This window comes from Pleuronectes platessa, chromosome 19 (assembly GCF_947347685.1).
Source record: "Pleuronectes platessa chromosome 19, fPlePla1.1, whole genome shotgun sequence".
Classification (NCBI taxonomy): domain Eukaryota; kingdom Metazoa; phylum Chordata; class Actinopteri; order Pleuronectiformes; family Pleuronectidae; genus Pleuronectes; species Pleuronectes platessa.
The window spans coordinates 2,711,495-2,731,775 of NC_070644.1; the positions used below are offsets into that span (position 1 = coordinate 2,711,495).

The window sequence follows — 20,281 nt, forward strand, 5'->3', positions numbered from 1 at the left end:
TTTCTTGATGACTAAATGTTCTATGATAAACTAATTTTTCTAAAACTTCTCTTGAGGAAGTAAAAAATAAGATATGTGGTTTCCACGGGACTGAAAGAAGCTCCAAGTCAAAATACCTGGACCAATAAATGACAGATTTCTTTTGTTTGAATCCAAACAATTGACAATAATTTTGAGGCTTTGCTTTTGGTGTCTGGTCAAATGTTTTAGAAAAAAACCTGTGTTACTAAAATCCTGCATACACATCTATTATACCCATTTCTCGTTTAGCATTCTTAATACGTTTAGCATTCTTAATACACATAGCATTTCTTCTTCACTTAAAATAAACAACTAACCCCCTGATGTGAAGCCTGTCAGGGCCATTTTGATTGTAAAAGGTAAAAGTGATCAACTATGATCCTGGGTTTGGTCTCTAATAAAATCTGATCTGGACCCAGCATTTCTCTAAAAGGCATATTCTGTTATCATCACCACCTGCATCCTTATATCCTACACTATGCTATGAACACAAAAAAAATAGTTTATGCACTTACAAAGCCCAGAGAATAGAGGCAATAGAGTATAGCTCACCAGCAGTTAAGTCCAAAAGGAGACAAATCAACAAAATGCACGATAACACCCAACTAACCAATGTATTAACTTGAATATCATGCAATTAAATACCATCTACAGCATAGTTGGAGTAAAGTCACCACGGAGAAACTGGAAATTTACATAAACAGCAGTGATACTAGAAGGTCAACCATTGTCATAATTTTAGCAGTTAACTTGCAATGTTCAGTACATAGAGAATCGGTTAAGAGCGACACTAATATCTTAGCATGCTGCATGGTTTTCACTGTCTTACAGAGTGGCTCAGAGGGGCCCGGTTAACACAGAGGCGTGGGTTTGGGGTCCACTACACTCCAGAGGAAAGAGGGAGAAAAACTCTGTTGAATGACTAAACAAAACAGATAATTAAATACACCCACTGGTCTCTCTCTCTGTGAGACACGTGGCTTGTTCATTTCACACAGGCAGCCCTATTCGTGCAGAAAAACAGCCACAGGTTATAAGAATAACAGGTAGGAGTCATGCTTGTCTTAAAAAAGAAGACAATAACAGGAGGAATGGTTTAGAGTGACTCATAAATACACTGTACAGTCGCAAGAGCACAATGACAGACTGCAGCCATATTAATACCAGAGGGAAGGAACAATAACTTTATGCTTGAGGGGAGATCTTGAACAGGAGGGTGCCACATTGGAGCACAGGACACAGGGGGTGTTGTCCAGGTGTGTTGCGGTGTCAGACTGCAGCCACATACAGGCTGACAGGACACAAGATGTGGACTATACAGTCTCCTTTAGCAGCTGATGGATACGCCCTCTGCTGTACTGTAGGTTTCGGCGATGGGAGCTTCGTTGTCGCCGTCTGCTGTCGAGGTTGTAGGGAGACAGAGAGAGAAGAGCGAGCTGGGTGTGTGGGGCGACGGAGGACGGCCACCATCCCATAATCAGACTCTTTAAACTCAACGTCCATCCACCTCCGCCTCTCTCTCACCACCGCGTCTCTCTTTCTCTCTTAGATTATCCACCCATTCCCTGTCTGCCTCTCTTGACCTCCTCATCAGTGTCGCGTACCTGGAGGAAGAAAGATAAGTTTTGTTTTTTGTTTACTTTTCAAGTCATTTATCAAGGGCCTGCCCTAACAACAGAGCGGCCAATCACGAGTCAGTCTCGGCTGTCCATCAGCATTAAATACTTAATAAAAAAACAAATTGACAACAAACATTCACCAGAGGGATAAGAACTTCTTAAAATGACAGAAACCATCTTTGAGAGAAAAAAATAAAGTATTGTACTTTTAGGAAGACATGTCCCTAACAACTGATAACATCAGCTGGCGGTATAGATTGTACACCTGTAACTTAATTTGTGCCGAAGACTTTCAAACGTACAAGGGATACTTACCATCATGGCCCAAATTAAAAAATTACATTTTAGTTTGGTCCGTGTCTCCCCCACTAACATGGAGGAGACAGGGTTTATGATTTATACTGCAACCAGAAAACCAGGTGGCAAACAAGATGATTGGGTTTCACTTTTGTGTGAAGCTAAATCATGATGTCTATCTTTATGTACAGTCTATGCCTCTGATAAACAATATAATACGTTACACTATGTTTTGTACCTTATCCCTGCAGAGGGGCAGCAGGAGCTCCTGAGCAGTGGAAGTGGACGTTTTGCCACCGACTGTCCCTGCGGTGCCACACCCTGGTCTCTTCTGATTGGCTGGAGCGGGGCCGGCCCTGCCCGTCGACAAACTGCGTCAGACGAATGTACGCGATGCAGGCAGCCTCGTCTCCGATCATGTGCACGTGGGGGTTGAGGATGGTGGTGTGGATGGGCTTGCTGTTCTTGGAGAGGACTGATGGGAGAGGGGATTGTCCATATTCAGACAGAACGTAGCTTTTAAAATTATCAGATGAAAGAGATTCAAATGTAAACTTACGATTGTCAAAGTAAAATTTATGGAAGTCCATTCCCTCCACTAGATTACCCAGCCCCTCGGGCTCAAACGAGGTCAGGCCAGGGTCGCAGATCTTCCTGCAAAAGGTCAGAATACGAACCTCAAAACTATTATTATAGACTCAATATATATTTTTTTGAATTGGCTTCTTTAAGGGTTAAGTGCTTGTCCACAAAACACTTCACCCACCCCTCCATCGGCATAGTGGTAACTAGATAATGAGTGAATTTTCATGTTTCAGTGAACTATCCCTTTAAACGATTTTGAAACCAGGACCAAAATGTAATGCATGTCCACAATCTCATGTCACTATACCAGAAGATGTAATCTTGATGTAAATATTGTAACTCAGCATCATAATTCTGATTCGTTATGTCTTATTTTTTAGTTAGTGAGTCAACTGAACTCTCTCAACGTTATGACTCACTACTTAAGTAGTTTTGTATGATAGAGAAGTGATGGACAAATTATAACCCTAATCCTAAAAGCAATTCTTAACCCTCAAACAGCTCATCTAAAATGTGTCAGAAAGTGAGGGCCGAGACCCTCACGCCGTAGGTACTAGGCTCAAAATGGTCCTCACAAAGATGTATGTGAAAGTATCGCGCACACACACACATGTGCCTTCACAATCTGCCTCTATTCTTTTTTCTGTGGGGATAAAACAATGACTGTAATTACTTTTACTTTAATCTTTTAATACAAAGAGAGAAGACATTAGCATGTCAGTCAGATTAATGGTTCTCTATTATGGAGCCAGAACAGTCTCAAAAGGATTAAATGCACACAGAAATGAATACATGCGCAAAAAAGATCCACAAATACATTTTCAATGCACACACAAATATGTTTCATTCCATATATAAGTAAAACAAATTCACATGTAAAATATAAGATTCATAAACATATTTCCGATGCACACACAAATAGAAAAAAAATTCACAAATATATGCATGTAAAAGTATTTGCAATCTTCATCAAATACATATTTGGAGCTTGTTACATTCATATATAAACTGTTGGACCTGCATTTACAAAGTGCTTTTAATTTGTAAACCTCGCTGCATTTGTGTGTGAGACTTTTGAGACTTTTGAGACTCCCCTGACGTGTCTCTGTTTCACGAATGCATTTTTTCTAAGAGGGGATCGTCTGTAGCCAATCAGATGTCTCACTCCTGTACAGCCAATCACGTGAGTTGATGCGTTGCTAATTCAACAGCTGCAACAGGTTGAAGCTACACGGAGGCAGCTAGCTTCCCCCGCAGCTTCCACACACAATCAGCCGGACAACGCCACTGGCTCAACACACTTGTCACACTAATCAGCGGCGTTGTCCGGCTGACTGTGGCTGGTTAGAGCACTTCATGTGTGTACGGTCACATACGGTTATAACGAACTTTGATAACGGGGATAGCGGGCTAGCCACCATGCTAACCTCGGTGGAAACAGCGCCAAAACCCGCTGACTTAATCCCAAGGCTCTCATGACACTGTTTCTCAAACACCGTCAGGTTAGACGCAAACACTTGGTAGTAGTTAGTATCGGGTGTCCGTGCTGATTGTGTGTGGGAGCTGGGGGGGAAGCTAGCTGCCTCCGTGTAGCTTCAAGCTGTTGCAGCTGTTGAATTAGCAACGCAGTTTGGAAACAAGACCGGGGAACCGCTGCGTTAAGACACGATAACATAAGCACTTTGACCCGCTGGGTGTCACTTTATTTCAGCAAAACTGTCGCGTCATCAACAGCCCTTTTCTGTTGTCATCGTTCACTGTGTGTGAGGAGCCGGGGATCAGCGTCTACTAATTCTATGTCTATTGGCTGGCGGGCTAAAAACCTCCAGGCTGCCTGCGGGCGTTTTAATGACGTCGTGTAATGGCACTCACGTGATTGGCTGTACAGGAGTGAGACATCTGATTGGCTACAGACGATCCCCTCTTAGAAAAAATGCATTCGTGAAACAGAGTCGCGTCAGGGGAGTCTCAAAAGTCTCAAAAGTCTCACACACAAATGCAGCGAGGTTTACAAATTAAAAGCACTTTGTAAATGCAGGTCCAACAGTTTATATATGAATGTAACAAGCTCCAAATATGTATTTGATGAAGATTGCAAATACTTTTACATGCATATATTTGTGAATTTTTTTTCTATTTGTGTGTGCATCGGAAATATGTTTATGAATCTTATATTTTACATGTGAATTTGTTTTACTTATATATGGAATGAAACATATTTGTGTGTGCATTGAAAATGCATTTGTGGATCTTTTTTGCGCATGTATTCATTTCTGTGTGCATTTAATCCTTTTGAGACTGTTCTGGCTCCATACTCTATGGCTGGAGGGGAGCTTTGGGATCGTACTTTTCCTGCAGCTGATGAGGTGTCTGTTCATGGAACAACAAAAAACTGATAGAGAAGTGATGGACTCACGCGTAGGCTTCAAAGTCCCCGTTGTTGACAGCTTCGATCAGCTGCTCTGTGATCTTTATGATCTCCTGTTTGCGAGCTGCGGAGACAAAACAGAAGGGCTGTGAGAACAGTTGGGCTGCATCCCTGTGCTAACTGATTCTCTCTAACCCTAACCCTAACCCAACACTCGGGTCAAACTCACTCACAATCACTGAGAAGCACACCGAGGTCCAACGCACCTAAGAGCTTGTTACTCATCGTCAGTCACCTCTCTGTCATCAGTGGCTCTCTGAGGGGAGTCTCCTCCATGCTGGCTCACACCTAAACAAAACTACTTCCATGCAGGAAGTCCTGGGGTTTCCCTTTTACCCTAGTAGGACAGGTGCAGCAGCTGAATACTCACCTCGGTCCCTCAACACTCATATCTCTGGTTTGCATGTGAGGTGCTTGAGCTCATCAAGCTATTTTTGTCTCAGCTTTTTAGATCAGATTTACTGTGTCCTCCTCTCGCTTCCTCCCAACACTGAGAGGAAGGAAGGCTTATCTCTCTCTCTCTCTCTCTCTCTCTCTCTCTCTCTCTCTCTCTCTCTCTCTCTCTCTCCACAGTTAATACAAAATATATAGTCAGTAGAAAAGTAGAAAAATCAATTTCACATAAAAATATGCCCCAGAAAAAGAAAAAAAAATTGTTTGGAGTACATTTTCTCTTTTTTCTTTATAATACAACAATTTTAACGACAGGATTTTAGTTTACTCAACTCCTGTTTTCCGGACATTCTCTCTTATTGAAACCAGTTTCAATACAGACTTTCAGTCATAATGTCTATGTCTTGTCAGGGTTTGTCTTTTCATGAGATGTTTTATTTTGGTTAATCAGGGGCTGATTGAAACAATTTGCCCAGTAAGTTATAGCATTTACATTTATTTACTTATTTATTAATTTCTCTCAAAATATTAGAGTTTATTTTTGGTATATTTGTCTTACTTGTGAATGGAATTATTTATTTATTTTCATATCATCACCTCGAATTACATGTGATTTCCTTATTAGTTCCATTCCAGGCAATCTTTTATATCTTGGTCCAGATGAGGTGTGTGGACTTGATTTTCATCTTGGTAGGGACACTTTTTCAGATGGCCAGAACTAATATACTTATTCATATTTATGCACACATAGAGAGCCTGACTCTGCGGAATTTAAATTAAATGTGTGTTTGCTGACATAACTTTCTTGAAACTGGGCTTGTGTGATGACTTTATCAAATTTTAAACAGACATATGTTTTGTGTTGGAAAGATATATTTTCAATCTGTAATGCAGTCTAAAGTTGAGGGTTAAGATCATAGTCAAGTATCCCCCATATCTCAGTCATTATCTTTTATAAGTTGGTTGCATAGTCTGCGTTCATTCCGAGATCAATTACTAATTGCAAAAGTGATGTCCCTGAAAACTTCTTTTAACCAAACTGAAATTAGTTTTTATCATAGAGGTTTTTTAATGCATTAATGGATGTAACTGATTCAACACTTATTTTTCCAGAATCTTTTTAAACGATCTAAAATTTCAACTCATTGAAATATTTACAAACGCCTGAATTAAAAAGTAATGATTTATGTAATACAATTCCAAATAGTGAATCATGTGTTAAATTAGAAATTAATTAAGATCTAACCCTGTCAGATACAGTGATAGGTCAAAGATTTATAATCTTATTTGGAATTGGAAAACTAACTCTAAATTAGACGTAAACCTAAATTCTTTCATTAAACTGAGGTCTCTTGTTTTTATGGTGAGTCTACAAAAAGTGTTTCAGCGACATTTTTACTGTATTTACAATCCATCGAGGTGTTAGCTGCACACATAGTGTGACCCACGCTTCAACTCTATTCTCTCTTTATTTTGGTAATGATAGTGTACAGCGCTCTGAGTCCTGCCAAAGTGGAGGTGACCCACAGTCAGTCATGTGCTTTAATGTGTCCACTGAGGAAACACAAAGACACTCTTTGAAGACTTTTCCCCTTAAAATTCATATTATGTATTAATCTATTTTATTTTCATCACCATTACCCTGAATGGCCGAAAGACAAAATAATTTAACACCTGGACTTATCTTGATGGGAATGTTAACTATCAGAGTTAATTGGTCCAGGGGAGTGTCAAAAAAACTTTCCAGGATATCTCTGTAATTATAGATAATTAGAGACGATCAAAAGTTAATGTTGATCAGAAAAACACTCCTCATCATATAATGCCATATGACCAGGAATGTCATGAAGAAGTCAGAAAATGATGTCATACATAGTTCAAAAATAAATTATCTCTGCATCCTAGAGGACTATAGACATGACTTAAAGCTTATATAGACTACTGCAACCAGTAACAAAAGAAACACGCCCAACAGTTTATTAGCTGTATAGCATTGGCTGACACAGCATGCACAGCGTATGCATCACCCCTCAGCTGGCTTTCACTTTCATTAAAGGTTATCAACAGTACGTCTGCATTCATCTCATGAACTGTATCCCTCCCCCTGTGTGTATAACCTACCTTTCACATCTTCATCCTCAATAGTCGTGGTGCTACTGTCCGATGATCCCTGCAAAGTGCACAGACACAAATTTCAATTATTCAGAAAAAATGTAACCGCCCTTTCAGATGCATACACCCACAAGTACACACACACACTTATAAATGCATGCACACACGTACACAATACCTTGTTCATATCTACCACATCTGACTGTAACTTAATGCCACAAATTTGCCAAAAAAGATAAAGAACACAACAGATGAGCGTGTGACTCAGCAGCACACTGGCACAATCCCGTCTGTGGATTGAGACAAATCACCAAAGACGGACACAGGTGACTGTACAGCACATGACGTTGAGCCACTGTTACACACGGTCTGAACACTAGGAAAGGGTTAATCTGGTGGAAAGTCTTGCTCAAACAGCAGTGCGACCACTGAGCTCCATTTGCCTGAGCACAGAGGGGCAGTGTAAGACAACAAAACACCTCCAAGGGGTCACAGCTCCACCGTCTCACACTCGAACTCGCTCATTCATAAATATACACCAAGATGCACACAGAAATACGTAGAAGATTCTCAATGAAATACACACATCCTGCAAAACAACAGGTTTTTCCAAAGACAGTACGGCTTTACCCAAATAGATAGAGAAACAGGGTGAGGACGACGATGACAAATGTAAAAAACGGGATAGAATTTCAGAGATGGTTGGAGAGAGGGGAGATGTACCTTGGTCCCATCTATTGGATTATGGATAACAGTAATCTGAGGCTCCTGTAGGAAGAATGGGGAGAAAGAAAGAAAGGATGGAAGGTAGGAAGGAGTGAAAAGAGTGTGTGAAGTGAATGAATGATAAAGAAGTGAGGAGGAGAATGAGGGAATGATTTATAAGAGGAAAGTTTGAGAAACAAGATTAATAGAGAGCAGCTCGTGCATGAAAACGGGGAGAGAGGAGTGAAATATTTTCAATTTCAGCAGAAGTTCTGAATAGCAGAGTGATGATCATAAACATCAGGGTGATTTTAAATCCCTAAATGTCTCAGAATGAAACCATCAATCAGAATGAGTGATCTAAAACAATGTTATTAAACTCAACTCTCTCTACGACATTAAATAATACATTAAGTAACTACATGTGACATTGTATGACCTAAACATACATTAAGTCTGTTTTTTTTGTTGTTGATTAATCCCGTAAAATACCAAAACCAACAAGGAAAGCATCTAGTGACAAGTGTGTGTATGTACAGTGTGCGATTCCTCTGAGCTACAGAGCTACATTTATTTCCACTTATTACACTGGGAGAAATGTTCTGTCATCACCATGAACCCACACAAAGTGCGGTTTAATTGAATCAATGCCTCACACACCATGCTAGATAGCCACCAAATGCAGATTGATCCGCTGCGGAAAATAGTCCCAAAAAAAAGCGCTTTTTCGTTTTTTCTTAAGTGATGTTTGCTAAAACCTACAATGGCTCATTGACAAAGTAGTAAAGTGAGACAATATTGAAATGCACAATCACATTGTTGGTTTTGGTCTTTACATCCCTTAGTTTAGACAGTAATGAAAATGTAGAAGAAGACGAAGAACACCAGACTTATCCTTTAACTACAATAAAGAGATTGTTTTATATTTCCAATGTCATGTCAACATTAAACCTGTCAGCAGTCTGCAAAAAATCTTGGAAAATAAAATACACTAACATCCAAAGTTCATACGACATGAGTCTACACATTGTAAACTGTGGAACATACAGTATCTGTTTTATATAATTAAATACTTTGAAGTGGGACATTTTGGGAAATGCACTAACTTGTGTTCTTGCTAAGACTTTGGCTGGAGACGGTCAGCTTAGCTTAGCATTACAACTGTCAACAGGGGGAAACAGCTAGCACAGCTTTGTCCAAGGTCATAAAATCCAAATTACAGCACTCATAAAGGGAGAAAGACGAGAAATCTCATTTTGTAATCAGTAGGAAATCCAAAAACTATCTTTCGGGAGACTTTCTTCAAATTTCATCATTGATGTCAAGGAGACTGACCCCAGAGTAAATATGATCATTAAACGGATGCAATAACCAACTGGAAAGACTTTTTTGGAAACTGTTTAAGGGCAGGCTCATCGAATAAATACTTGGACGGTTGTGGATAAAGCATCTGTCACTCACTGTCCATAGCTTTCGCTCAAACCACTTAGAAGAAGAGCTAAAACCTGTTTGCCATTGAAAAAAGCCTGCAGTGCATTTTCTTGATTTCATTGAAGAAATGCTGATATAACTGCAGCATCTACACAAACTTCTTTAGGAGTTGATATTGTTGCTAATGCTAACAGCTGCTTCATGCAGCCATCACACCTAAGACCCCGTACGAACCTGCTAATATAATGTGCTGCATGCGATCACAAGCTGACAGCTTGGAGTACAGGTGTGAACGCACTCATAGATGGCGACACAATCACGCCAGACCAAAATTCAGAGGTGGTTAATTAGCCGAAAGACTCAACATTCATTTAGTGGTGTGAATGTGGCCCTGGCCACACTTAAGGACGCCTCCTCAACCGACTTCCCCCTGTGTAGGCAGAAACACGTACAGTGCCTTGCATAAGTATTCACCCCCCTTGGACTTTTCCCCATTATGTACTGTTACTAACTGGAATTCAAATAGACTTAAATAAACTTTTTCCCGTTTGATCAACAAAACATGCATAGTACTTTGGAGGTGCAAAATAAATTTTATTGTGACACAAACAATAATGAGATCAAAAAAGTTGACATCTGTTGGGTGCATAAGTATTCACCCCCCTGTGTCAATACTTGGTAGAACCCCCTTTCGCTGCAATTACAACTGCAAGTCTTTTGGGGTATGTCTCTACCACCTTTGCACATCTAGAGATGGAAAGGTTTGTCCATTCTTCTTGGCAAAAAAGATGAAGCTCAGTCAGATTGGATGGAGACCGTCTGTGAACCGCAATCTTCAAGTCTTGCCATAGATTCTCTATTGGATTGAGGTCTGGGCTTTGACTGGGCCAGATTTTCTTCAAGGATTTCCCTGTATTTGGCTCCATCCATCTTTTCCTCTATTCTGACCAGTTTCCCTGTACCTGCTGAAGAGAAGCATCCCCACAGCATGATGCTACCACCACCATGTTTCACTGTTGGGATGGTGTGCTCAGGTTGATGGGCAGTGTTGGGTTTTCGCCACACATAGCGTTTTGCATTGAGGCCAAAAAGTTCCATTTTGGTCTCATCTGACCAGAGCACCTTCTTCCACATGTTTGCTGTGTCTCCCACATGGCTTCTGGCAAACTCCAAACGGGATTTGTTATGGATCCCTTTCAACAATGGCTTTCTTCTTGCCACTCTTCCATAAAGGCCAGATTTGTGGAGTAGACGACTAATAGTTGTCCTGTGGACAGATTCTCCCACCTCAGCTGTGGATCTCTGCAACTCCTCCAGAGTAACCATGGGCCTCCTGGTTGCTTCTCTGATTATTTTTCTCCTTGTCCGACTCTTCAGTTTGGGTGGACGGCCTCCTCTTGGTAGGTTTGCGGTTGTGCCATATTCTTTCCATTTCCTTATGATGGATTTTATGGTGCTCAGAGAGATGTTCAAAGCTCTGGATATTTTTTTATAACCTAACCCTGCTTCATATTTCTCCACAACTTTATCCCTGACCTGTTTGGTGAGCTCCTTGGTCTTCATGATGCTGTTTGTTCAGTAATGATCTCCAACAAACTCTGAGTCCGTCACAGAACAGGTGTATTTATACTGAGATTAAATTGCAGGTGGACCCTATTTACTAATTATGTGACTTGCAAATGTGACTTGTGAATGCAATTGGTCGCACCAGATCTTTGTTAGGGGTTTCACAGTAAAGGGGGTGAATACATATGCACTCAACACTTTTCAGATTTTTATTTGTAAATAATTGTGAAATCCATGTAATATTTCCCCCCACTTCCAAATGATGCACTATTTTGTGTTGGTCCATTACATAAACTCACGATGAAATAAATTTTAATCTGTGGTTATACCATGACAAAATGTAGAAAAGTCCAAAGGGGGTGAATACTTATGCAAGGCACTGTACACATACTGGTCATTTAAACTGTAGCAACAGGCAACAACGACAAACAGAAGTGATTTGCTCAGCCTCTGTCTGTGTTATTTTGATATCCTCTTCTTCTCCTTCTGCTTCCATGCATTAAATATTTGCGAGTGAAAATAATGTGCGTGTCTATTTGCATATAAGGCGGGAAAGTGAGATCCGATCTTAGATCCGATTACAAGACGCATCTGGGGGGCCTAAGACACCGGGGGTTCCTCCCTGACAAACCACTGTGGTTTGGCCACAAGCCAATAGCTTGGAGCCTTGAAAGAAGGAATCCTGACTTATGAGATATCCAGCAGCCGGCAAGGTTAGTTTGTCATAGCTCAGTTTTGAAATCCAATCCAAACGAGAGTCAATCAATCAATCAAATTTTATTTGTATAGCCCATATTCACAAATCACAATTCGTCTCATAGGGCTTTAACATGGTGTGACATCCTCTGTCCTTAACCCTCAGCAAGAGTAAGGAAAAACTACTAAAAACCCTTTTACAGGGTAAAAATACGTAGAAACCTCAGAGAGAGCCACATGTGAGGGATCCCTCTCCCAGGACGGACAGAAGTGCAATAGATGTCAGGTGTAGGAAAACATCATCAAGATTAAAGTTTTAGCAGCATTGATGAGGGTAAACATTTTGAAGGATAACTGCAATAATATATATGTCAAGCAGTCCTGCTGCAGAGTGTTGCTACTGACAAGCTGCTGTCAACTGTGTCAGGCAGACATCCCAGCTGAAAGTATTGGAGCAGCCAACAGAAACAAGTTGCACTGTCTCCACTTCCATTTCAGTTAGTTTATAGGTTTTAAGACAAGACTCTGCTCTGACAAGTTTACAGCCTGCTCCACTGTCCTCCAGGCAAGGAAAAGAAAAAGTGCATTTCCCAAGGTGTCAAACTATTCCTTTGAAAGCTGTGAAACCTGATTTAATACACAAAGTAAAAATAATACAGCACAACCATCTATCCTTAAACTCTGTCTCTATGTCTCTCTCTCACACAAACACACACACACACACAAACCATTTTGACCGTGTTTCTGACAGACAGACGGACGGACAGACACAGGGCTGCATACCAGTGCAGCAGTTGTGGTGTTGCCTTTGGGACTGCTGACTATGCTGTTTCTCGTGCTGTGTGTCTGGGGCTGTGCAGGAAACACAAAGTGCTATATTAGTGCTCAGCAGCAATGGTGAGAGGTACCATCTGCTGGCTGTAAAGTGGGTGGTTACTGTGTAAAAAAAGTGTAATAGAGATTAAAAAAATAGCAGACAGAAGCACAGTGCTCTGGAGAAATAAAAAGTGGGTAGGAAGAGCAGAGTGCAGCCGTCCAACTTCCAGGGTTTGAGAGAGCAGACACACCAAAGATCCAAAAAGCTTTGCCCTGCGTTTCTGACTACAGAGTTAATTAGACAAAAAGGTTTTGTACTATTAATCATGGCAGTTCCTTTATACCTGCAGTAAGATCTAACAGAACCCAAGTCAGAGTTCGGATATTCAAGTCTGAGCTTTTTTCATTTTCACTGGCTGTGGATGCTGGATCGGCAGATGGGAAATTAAACCAGTGACAGATGTGCACCTTTGCAACATCTGTCAGATATAAAGACACAAGCATCACATCCATTTCGTCAAACTCAGTGTGGTCCTCCCACGGACATAAGGGTCGCTTAATGTTTCTCTCCAGAGTAAAACAACATCCGGCTGCCTCATTTCAGCAGAGCATGATGAGGTCAAAAAGACACAGGGTCGACACACATAAGAAAGTTACACGAGATATACATTAAAAATGAAAGGACGACTTATGGACATAACCAACCACAGCACACACACACACACACACACACACAAATGTGATCGCGCTGGGGCAACTTCATGCTTGAACCCAATTAACATTATTTTCTGCTCATTTTTTTCCTCAGCATTGTTTTGCCTGTGATTGACGACTGTGGTGGACAAAATAAAAAATTAAATAATGAAATGTTGGTCAATAATGAGTGAAGAAGAAAAGAGTAGTGGAGTTAACTGGAGTCAGAGATGATGTAAGAATATTAGCAGAGACAACAGCTATACTTCCGACCCCATACTAATCATCAATAAATCATTAATTATCCATTTTTGATCACCGGATATTTAGGTTCAGTATGATCCATGAGCTTCCAATCAAGACAAATTAAAAAAAAATAGTTTAACAGTGTTTGTGTCTCCAGACGATGAAGTGCCTACGTCTCATTGTCATTACATCTAATGAAAAACCTTCACTGCAGCTCTACACTCCTGAGTAAGGTTGGGGTAAGAGCTTCTGTAGCTACTGAGGTGACCCCCGTCGGCTGCATTAAACTGGAATTAGAGTTGCCTGTTAGTGTCACTGAAAATCAAAGGGCAAAAATCAGCCGCAGAATTTTAAGCATCAGCATTTCCCCTTTGAAGGTCTCTGCCGTGCTGTTTATCCTGCCAGCCAACCAGCCAGAGGCGTAAGGAAGCATTCAGTTCAATTTATGCTCCATCATCTTCGCAGCCTTCTTCTGTTGCGTCCTTATTTTGACACACCACCGTTCAGCATCGCTGCCATCTGAGGTGAGAAGAATCGTTCGAAACAAAGTCGGCAAGTAACTCGGAGACACCTAAGTCTAAACTCTCAAAACCGCTTCTGATAAAAGAACAACTACAATGTGGTGGCCTCCACCTCCACAGATCTTCTGCTGCTGTCCATTCCCTGTGTTTGTGACATTGAAAATGACTCACTCAAAAAAAACTATATATATCTTAGTCTGGATGAATACAGAAAAAGGCCAGTGACTTGAATCATGAGACACAGGTTTATTTACAGCAGTCTCTAGTGTGACAGTAAGTTGCTTTGTTCACACAGTGTCTCCGCTGATGCTTATAATTGTGACAGTCAATGTGATAGTCTGTTGGGAATCCCTAGACGATGAGTCGAGGGATGACACTTTGCTTAGAAGAGCTTGAAGAGAAGGGACGGATGAAGGAGAAAGAGGATGGAGGAGAAAGAGAGAGACAGTGAGATCGCTGTTCTCTATCAAACCATCTTATATTGGAGAGAACTGGCTCGGAGCAAAGGGAGGATGTGGGAAGAGCTCAAAAACCTGAATTTTACAAAAGATTTCCTGTCAGCTCTAATTCCCTGAGTAAAGACCAGAGAGAATGAATGGAGAGGATGTTGAGACCGACCAATGTGGAGCTGATAACCACAGAAACCCTCCACACCACTTAGACTGAGAGACGCACAAAATGAGCCTTGTGCTGCAGCAAATGGGCATTTATGTCTAATGAGAGTTGCTGTTAGGAGGAGGAGGTGATTTATATTCCTACTAAGCATATTACGGTATCTTGTTCTTACAGGAACACAAATGACTGTAACGCACTGTGTCCAGTTTTAAGAGAAGGAAAGCTACGGAGATTAGCGCGTTGAGAAATATGTTTAATTCCGTAGGAAATGGAGGGAAGTGGTTTGCTCGATCTGCACAAGAATTACTTCCTCATAGTTCTGTAAGCGAATCCTTTCACATTGCCCATAATAATCTGATGTGTTGTGCTGTTAAAGCCGCAGTGCTGACAGCTTTATATCCCCCTTCTGGCAGTAAGAGGTAATACACAAACACGATTACACAGAGGTTTTCAGTTTCAAGACAATAATCAATTTTGGTCCATCCATAATTCCTACATTATTCAGCCAACTTCAAATCTTTACAAATGTCAATCTTCCTCTAAAGGACGATTTTTTTGTTATATGTAGCATCCAAATCTTTTCTTGGTCCCTTCCTAGTTTAATTTTGCCCTGGCTATGGTAGTCTTTTCCGTCGAGTGTCGCCTTCTCCACATCCAATAGAATGGGAATAATTAGGCCTAATCAGCATAAAGTCATCATGTTCATTTATATGTGAAAGTCCTGAAATCCGGCTTTGATTAAATTAATATATTACTGCAGCTTCAAACGAGTACAGTGCTGCCACGTTGGAAAGGTTCATCCACTAATACTCTCCATAAAGAGAGGAGAGCGCATCCTGGGCTCATATAATATCATGGCTATGTGCTACAGTTAAGGTCAGTGGTTCATCCATTAGACGACAAAACCAAAAGCACCCTGCTGTTAGCTAACAAGAACGGGTACAAGGTTGCACGGAGGGATTTACTTCACCATAAACACAGATTTGCTGAGTTTTACATCAAAATACATCTAGATGACTGGGTTTAAGCTGAAACTGAGTTATATTCAGTGGAAAAGTTTTAGACATTCATAGTTACAGAGAAGCCCTCCATCTATTATTTATATCTTTTATTCATTTGAGGGTTACGGGGGACAATGAAAATGAGCGAGAAGCCGGGTGCATCCTGGACGGATCAGCAGCCCGTCACAGAACCAACACACAGAGAAAAACACAGTCAATTTACAGTCTTCAATCAACCTCTTCCCAAGCTGCATGTCTTTGCACTGTGGGAGGAAGCTGGTAGAAAAACATGCTAAGGCCACACAGCAAGCTGAAAAAGGATTTGAATCAAGAACCGTCTTACTGTGAACCCCTGCACCAACGTGTCGCCTTTGTTTTAAAAATGATTTACAGTAAATGATAATATCCTACTTCACACTGAAATATAAAAAACAGATTTCCACTATCAGGACATAAAAAAGCAGTAACCTAAATTTGTAAAGAAATAATATTTGTATAAAGGTTATTTCTTATCATGACTTCACCATCACTCCCCGGTGATACAGCGATCGACCACAAACATTACATAAAACAATTGATTCTAACCTGAAAAAAATTCACAGGAAGTTGCAGGAAACTGAGATGAGTGTGAAAGAGAGAGAGAGACAGAGAGAGAATAGAATGTGCTGATATTGAAATAGCTCCAGGGGTTGTGTGCATTGGCGTGACGTCAGGGTGCAGCAAGGGGAGAGCTCCGATTATGTAATGATAGATTAATCATCTGGTGGGAAATAATCTGAGATTAGCATCAGGCCACCCGAGGAAGTGAGGGAGGGAGGGAGGGACAGTGTGCAGAGAAGGGGGAGGGGGGGGGGGGGTGCGAGTGTGTTAGAGAGAAAGCAAGAGGGAGAGTGATCAGAGGCTTTAAACACAATTCTTACACCTTCAACTCCAACAGGTACAGATCTGCAGCAGGTCTAAAAAAAATTGGCATTGTTTGTTTCATGTTTTGAACAAAGTTATTATCTCTTGAAACAGATCTCATATGATAAACGGTATCAAAATCTTAGATCCCTCAAAGAAAGGGAATATTACTTGCTTAGAGATAGATGCTGCATATCTCGTCTTCTGCACACAAGTTATAGTCATTTAAAATGATTCATATCGTGTGTGTGTTTATGTTTGTTCGTGTGTGTGTGTGTTTGTGTGTAAAAAATGGACAAGATAGATATCTTGAGAGCAGAAACACACAATCTTGTCCAGGGAACACACAACTCATCGTCTTGCGTGAAGAAGATCTACAGAACCGTATAAAATGATCGTACAAGCTTGTATTTTTGCACAGAAATAAGAATCATTATCATATCATAAGAACATGATGCATAGCGTTTATATAGCAAAATCCGTATTGTGTTTTAAAAATTTCTTTCACAAAATACGACCTTGCATGAACAAGATCTAGACTTTCTGAACTAGTAAATTAAATGTGTAAATGAGTTTGAGGCAGAACCATTCTTTAAAAAGTAGCTCAAACTAAGAAATTGATTTACTTATGTAATTCTCTTATCTTGGGCACTTCGCACTCCCTCGTGCAAGTGAACGCACCACAGCAGACAAACATACAACTTGCATGCAAACATACATTTGTGACAAAGTTCACTGAATGAGGCTGAGGAGGAGAAAGGAGCTAAAGGGGTGCACCGATAACGTCAGTGTGGTCTGAGTCACTGCAGCCTGAGGACCGCTTCAGGAGATGAAATAGTTCCGACCTCGTACTTTAATGAGCTTTGCTTTGGCACAGGGAAATATTTAGGGGGGGTAAATGTCTGCAGTGGAGTGATGCAAAGTGCCAGCTGTGCCAAATGGAGGTGACTGAGCGTGGAGAAGAAGTAACACAGCTCTGTCAAACCAGCCAGTTAAAGAGAAGTTACCATCAGGAGGGTTCAACAATAAAAGTCACACTTGTTCTCCTTTAGTAAAGGGTAAATGGATGTGTAAGGGTGTGCCTGTTATCCTTAATAACAACCGGTTTTGATCATATTTATATATAGTAAATCTCCTGGTCTACCACTGGATTTACATCTGGTGACTGTGGAGGATACTGAGGTTAACTGAGATAACTGCCATGCTCATGAAACCATGTATGTGACATGGAGCATTATTTGGCAGGAAGTAGTCATTAGAAGATGGTAACTATGGCCATGAAGGGACGCACATGGTCAGGATCAATACTCAGAAAATACTCAGGGAAAGATACTGGTCTAATGGTTTGATACTGACATTTTTTTTGTACACGACATTTGACCAATTCCATCGTGACACGGTGTCCTTCATGTGCCCGTCACCTGCCCACGTCCTGCCAATATTCATAAATGTCGAGTTTAAAAAAAGATGTGTTGCTTCTGATTTTGATAGTCCTAGTATTCAATTCCATCAAATGCTATTGTGAAGAAATGTAATTTCAAGGAAAAGGTGTCACAAAGTCACTTAGATTTGAGTGATGAGTGTATGTATACACCTACAGATGGGTGACAAATTAATGGAAGAACCAGAATAAATACTGAAGACAAATAATTAAAAGGCCTCCAATCACAGCCAAAGATTGATTGGATGAGTATGAAAATGATGTGAAAATATGCTGTGTCCTCCACAGTCACCAGATGTCCACCTGAACGGTGCTGTATCCCTTCCAGTAGAGTCCAGACACTCGTGGATTTACTGCCAGCTAGCCACTTTTTGGGGATTCCCTCAATTATCAGTAACATTAGATAACGTTTAAATCATAAAACAACTTAATAAAGTGAAGGCAAAAGACAGAGTTATTAATGCATCTTCTAATTAAAACATGAAATAAAAGTGAAGGGCAGGGAATGGCACCGACATTATGCTCTGGAGTTTAGCCCAAAGATAGTACCTTGAAAATATTAAAGTGAGCGCTACAGCACTTGACAAAGTCAAATCATCCCAAACTGCATCTGCCATTCACTGAAATATTTATGGAATGATAAAAGTGTTTCTTAAGGGGCAAAGGGCTTCCAGAGCCAACGACATGGAAAGGAAACCGTGCAAATAAAAACGAACGAGGACAGAGGGGAGGCAAGAGAAGCTGCCTTACCTTGACATCAGCCTTCTTGTTCAGGAGACTCTTGGCTGCTGCAGAGAGGCAGAATGACACACCCTCAGATGGAAGAGTACACATCATACAGCTTAAGATGACCACAGCTCTTAACTTGCATGCATGCAAAACAAATCACTTGCTCATCAAAGCACTGGAAATCTCAAAAATGAACAAGCAGAGCACACAAAGAGTGACTCTGCTTATCTCTCCACATTTCCTCCCCACAACCCTTAAGGAAGATAAAAAAAAATCATCCCTCCCTCTGGATAGAAAAAAAGTCTGTCCTGTAAAAAGACATTAAAACCCCAACGAATAAACACACACATTAAAAAATCTCCATCCAACTGGCACCTCCTAACCCTGATCCATTGGCCAAAAGCATTAGATAAGCAGAGGGCATCAGGCAAGAGAGGGGAAAAAAAGTCTAACTAATTCTCCACATAATCCAAACACACTCACACACAGATGCACGCACAGGCACAGATCGGGGGGGATCCCACAGTGAACGCACGAGGGAAGTGGAGTGGAGATTCAGGTATGTGATAATGGGTTTGTTAATCTCAAAGTGTAGGCTGGATTAGTTGGAATCACTACAGAGTTCGTTGACGGGCAGGAACTGTGCACAACCCTCTGGTGTAGCAGCACACGAGGGAGAAACAGAAGCCATAGAGTGTGTGTTTTAATGCTATTCATAATGGTAAAGCTATTAGAAACGGCACCACAACACACAGTTCTGCTGATGCTAATCCTTCAAGGCAGTAACACTGACACCCTGAGCAGGTGAGCGAACCCCAGCTTAAAATCCACACTGCACAAATGTTAAATTCTTGCACAAAACACTCAAAAGCATTCCCCTATAGCACATCTTACATCTAAGCTACTGCGTGCACACAATTTGTCTCTTAATACCCTGCAGGGCAGAGAAGCCCTAACCCATGGAAGTGGGAGCAGTAATACTCTCCCCTCCCAGATGAGGGATGTGGCTGCTTACCTTGGCAAACGTTTGAGAAGCATTAGAAGGAAAGGGAGGGGGGAAGATTTAGGAAGAGAGATTAAAACAAGATGAGGGACAGAGGGAGGGTGTGATGTTGTTTCCATTTTAATCATGTCTCTCCACGAGTTCAGCGAGAGCAAAGGCAGTACAGTGAAGTTGTTAAGCGAGGAGAGAACAGAGATGTAAATACAAAGCAGAGATTTAAAAAATGCGAGTAATGGCAACAACTGAGAGGAGTCTACCTTGTTCCACGATGCCAGCGGTGGTACTAGCTGCAACACTGATGGCAGCGGGGGCTGTGGTCTGCCGACCGACTGAAACACAACACGATGCAGAAACACATGGTTAGTTAGTGCTGTTTCTAAAAGATTTTAGGAAGTATCACTCTTTATCTGGTTATTTATTTGTCAAAAGAATCCAAAAAGTTTTGAATCTACTTGCACCA

General features: G+C 41.0%; 1 protein-coding gene across 2 annotated transcripts in view; it reads right to left on the bottom strand.

The window, feature by feature from the left end:
* Nucleotides 1-287: 287 nt before the first annotated feature.
* Nucleotides 288-20,281, bottom strand: part of LOC128424835 (calcium/calmodulin-dependent protein kinase type II subunit beta) — a 45,039-nt gene continuing 25,045 nt past the window's right edge. For both annotated transcript variants that reach the window (XM_053411256.1, XM_053411257.1), the window contains 7 exons: nt 20,079-20,150; nt 18,840-18,877; nt 7,465-7,513; nt 4,939-5,014; nt 2,497-2,591; nt 2,176-2,412; nt 288-1,625 (listed from right to left, as the gene is read on the bottom strand). In XM_053411256.1, coding sequence (XP_053267231.1) covers nt 2,177-2,412; nt 2,497-2,591; nt 4,939-5,014; nt 7,465-7,513; nt 18,840-18,877; nt 20,079-20,150 — 566 coding nt within the window. In that variant the 3' untranslated portion in view covers nt 288-1,625; nt 2,176. The remainder of the gene's footprint in view (nt 1,626-2,175; nt 2,413-2,496; nt 2,592-4,938; nt 5,015-7,464; nt 7,514-18,839; nt 18,878-20,078; nt 20,151-20,281) is intronic.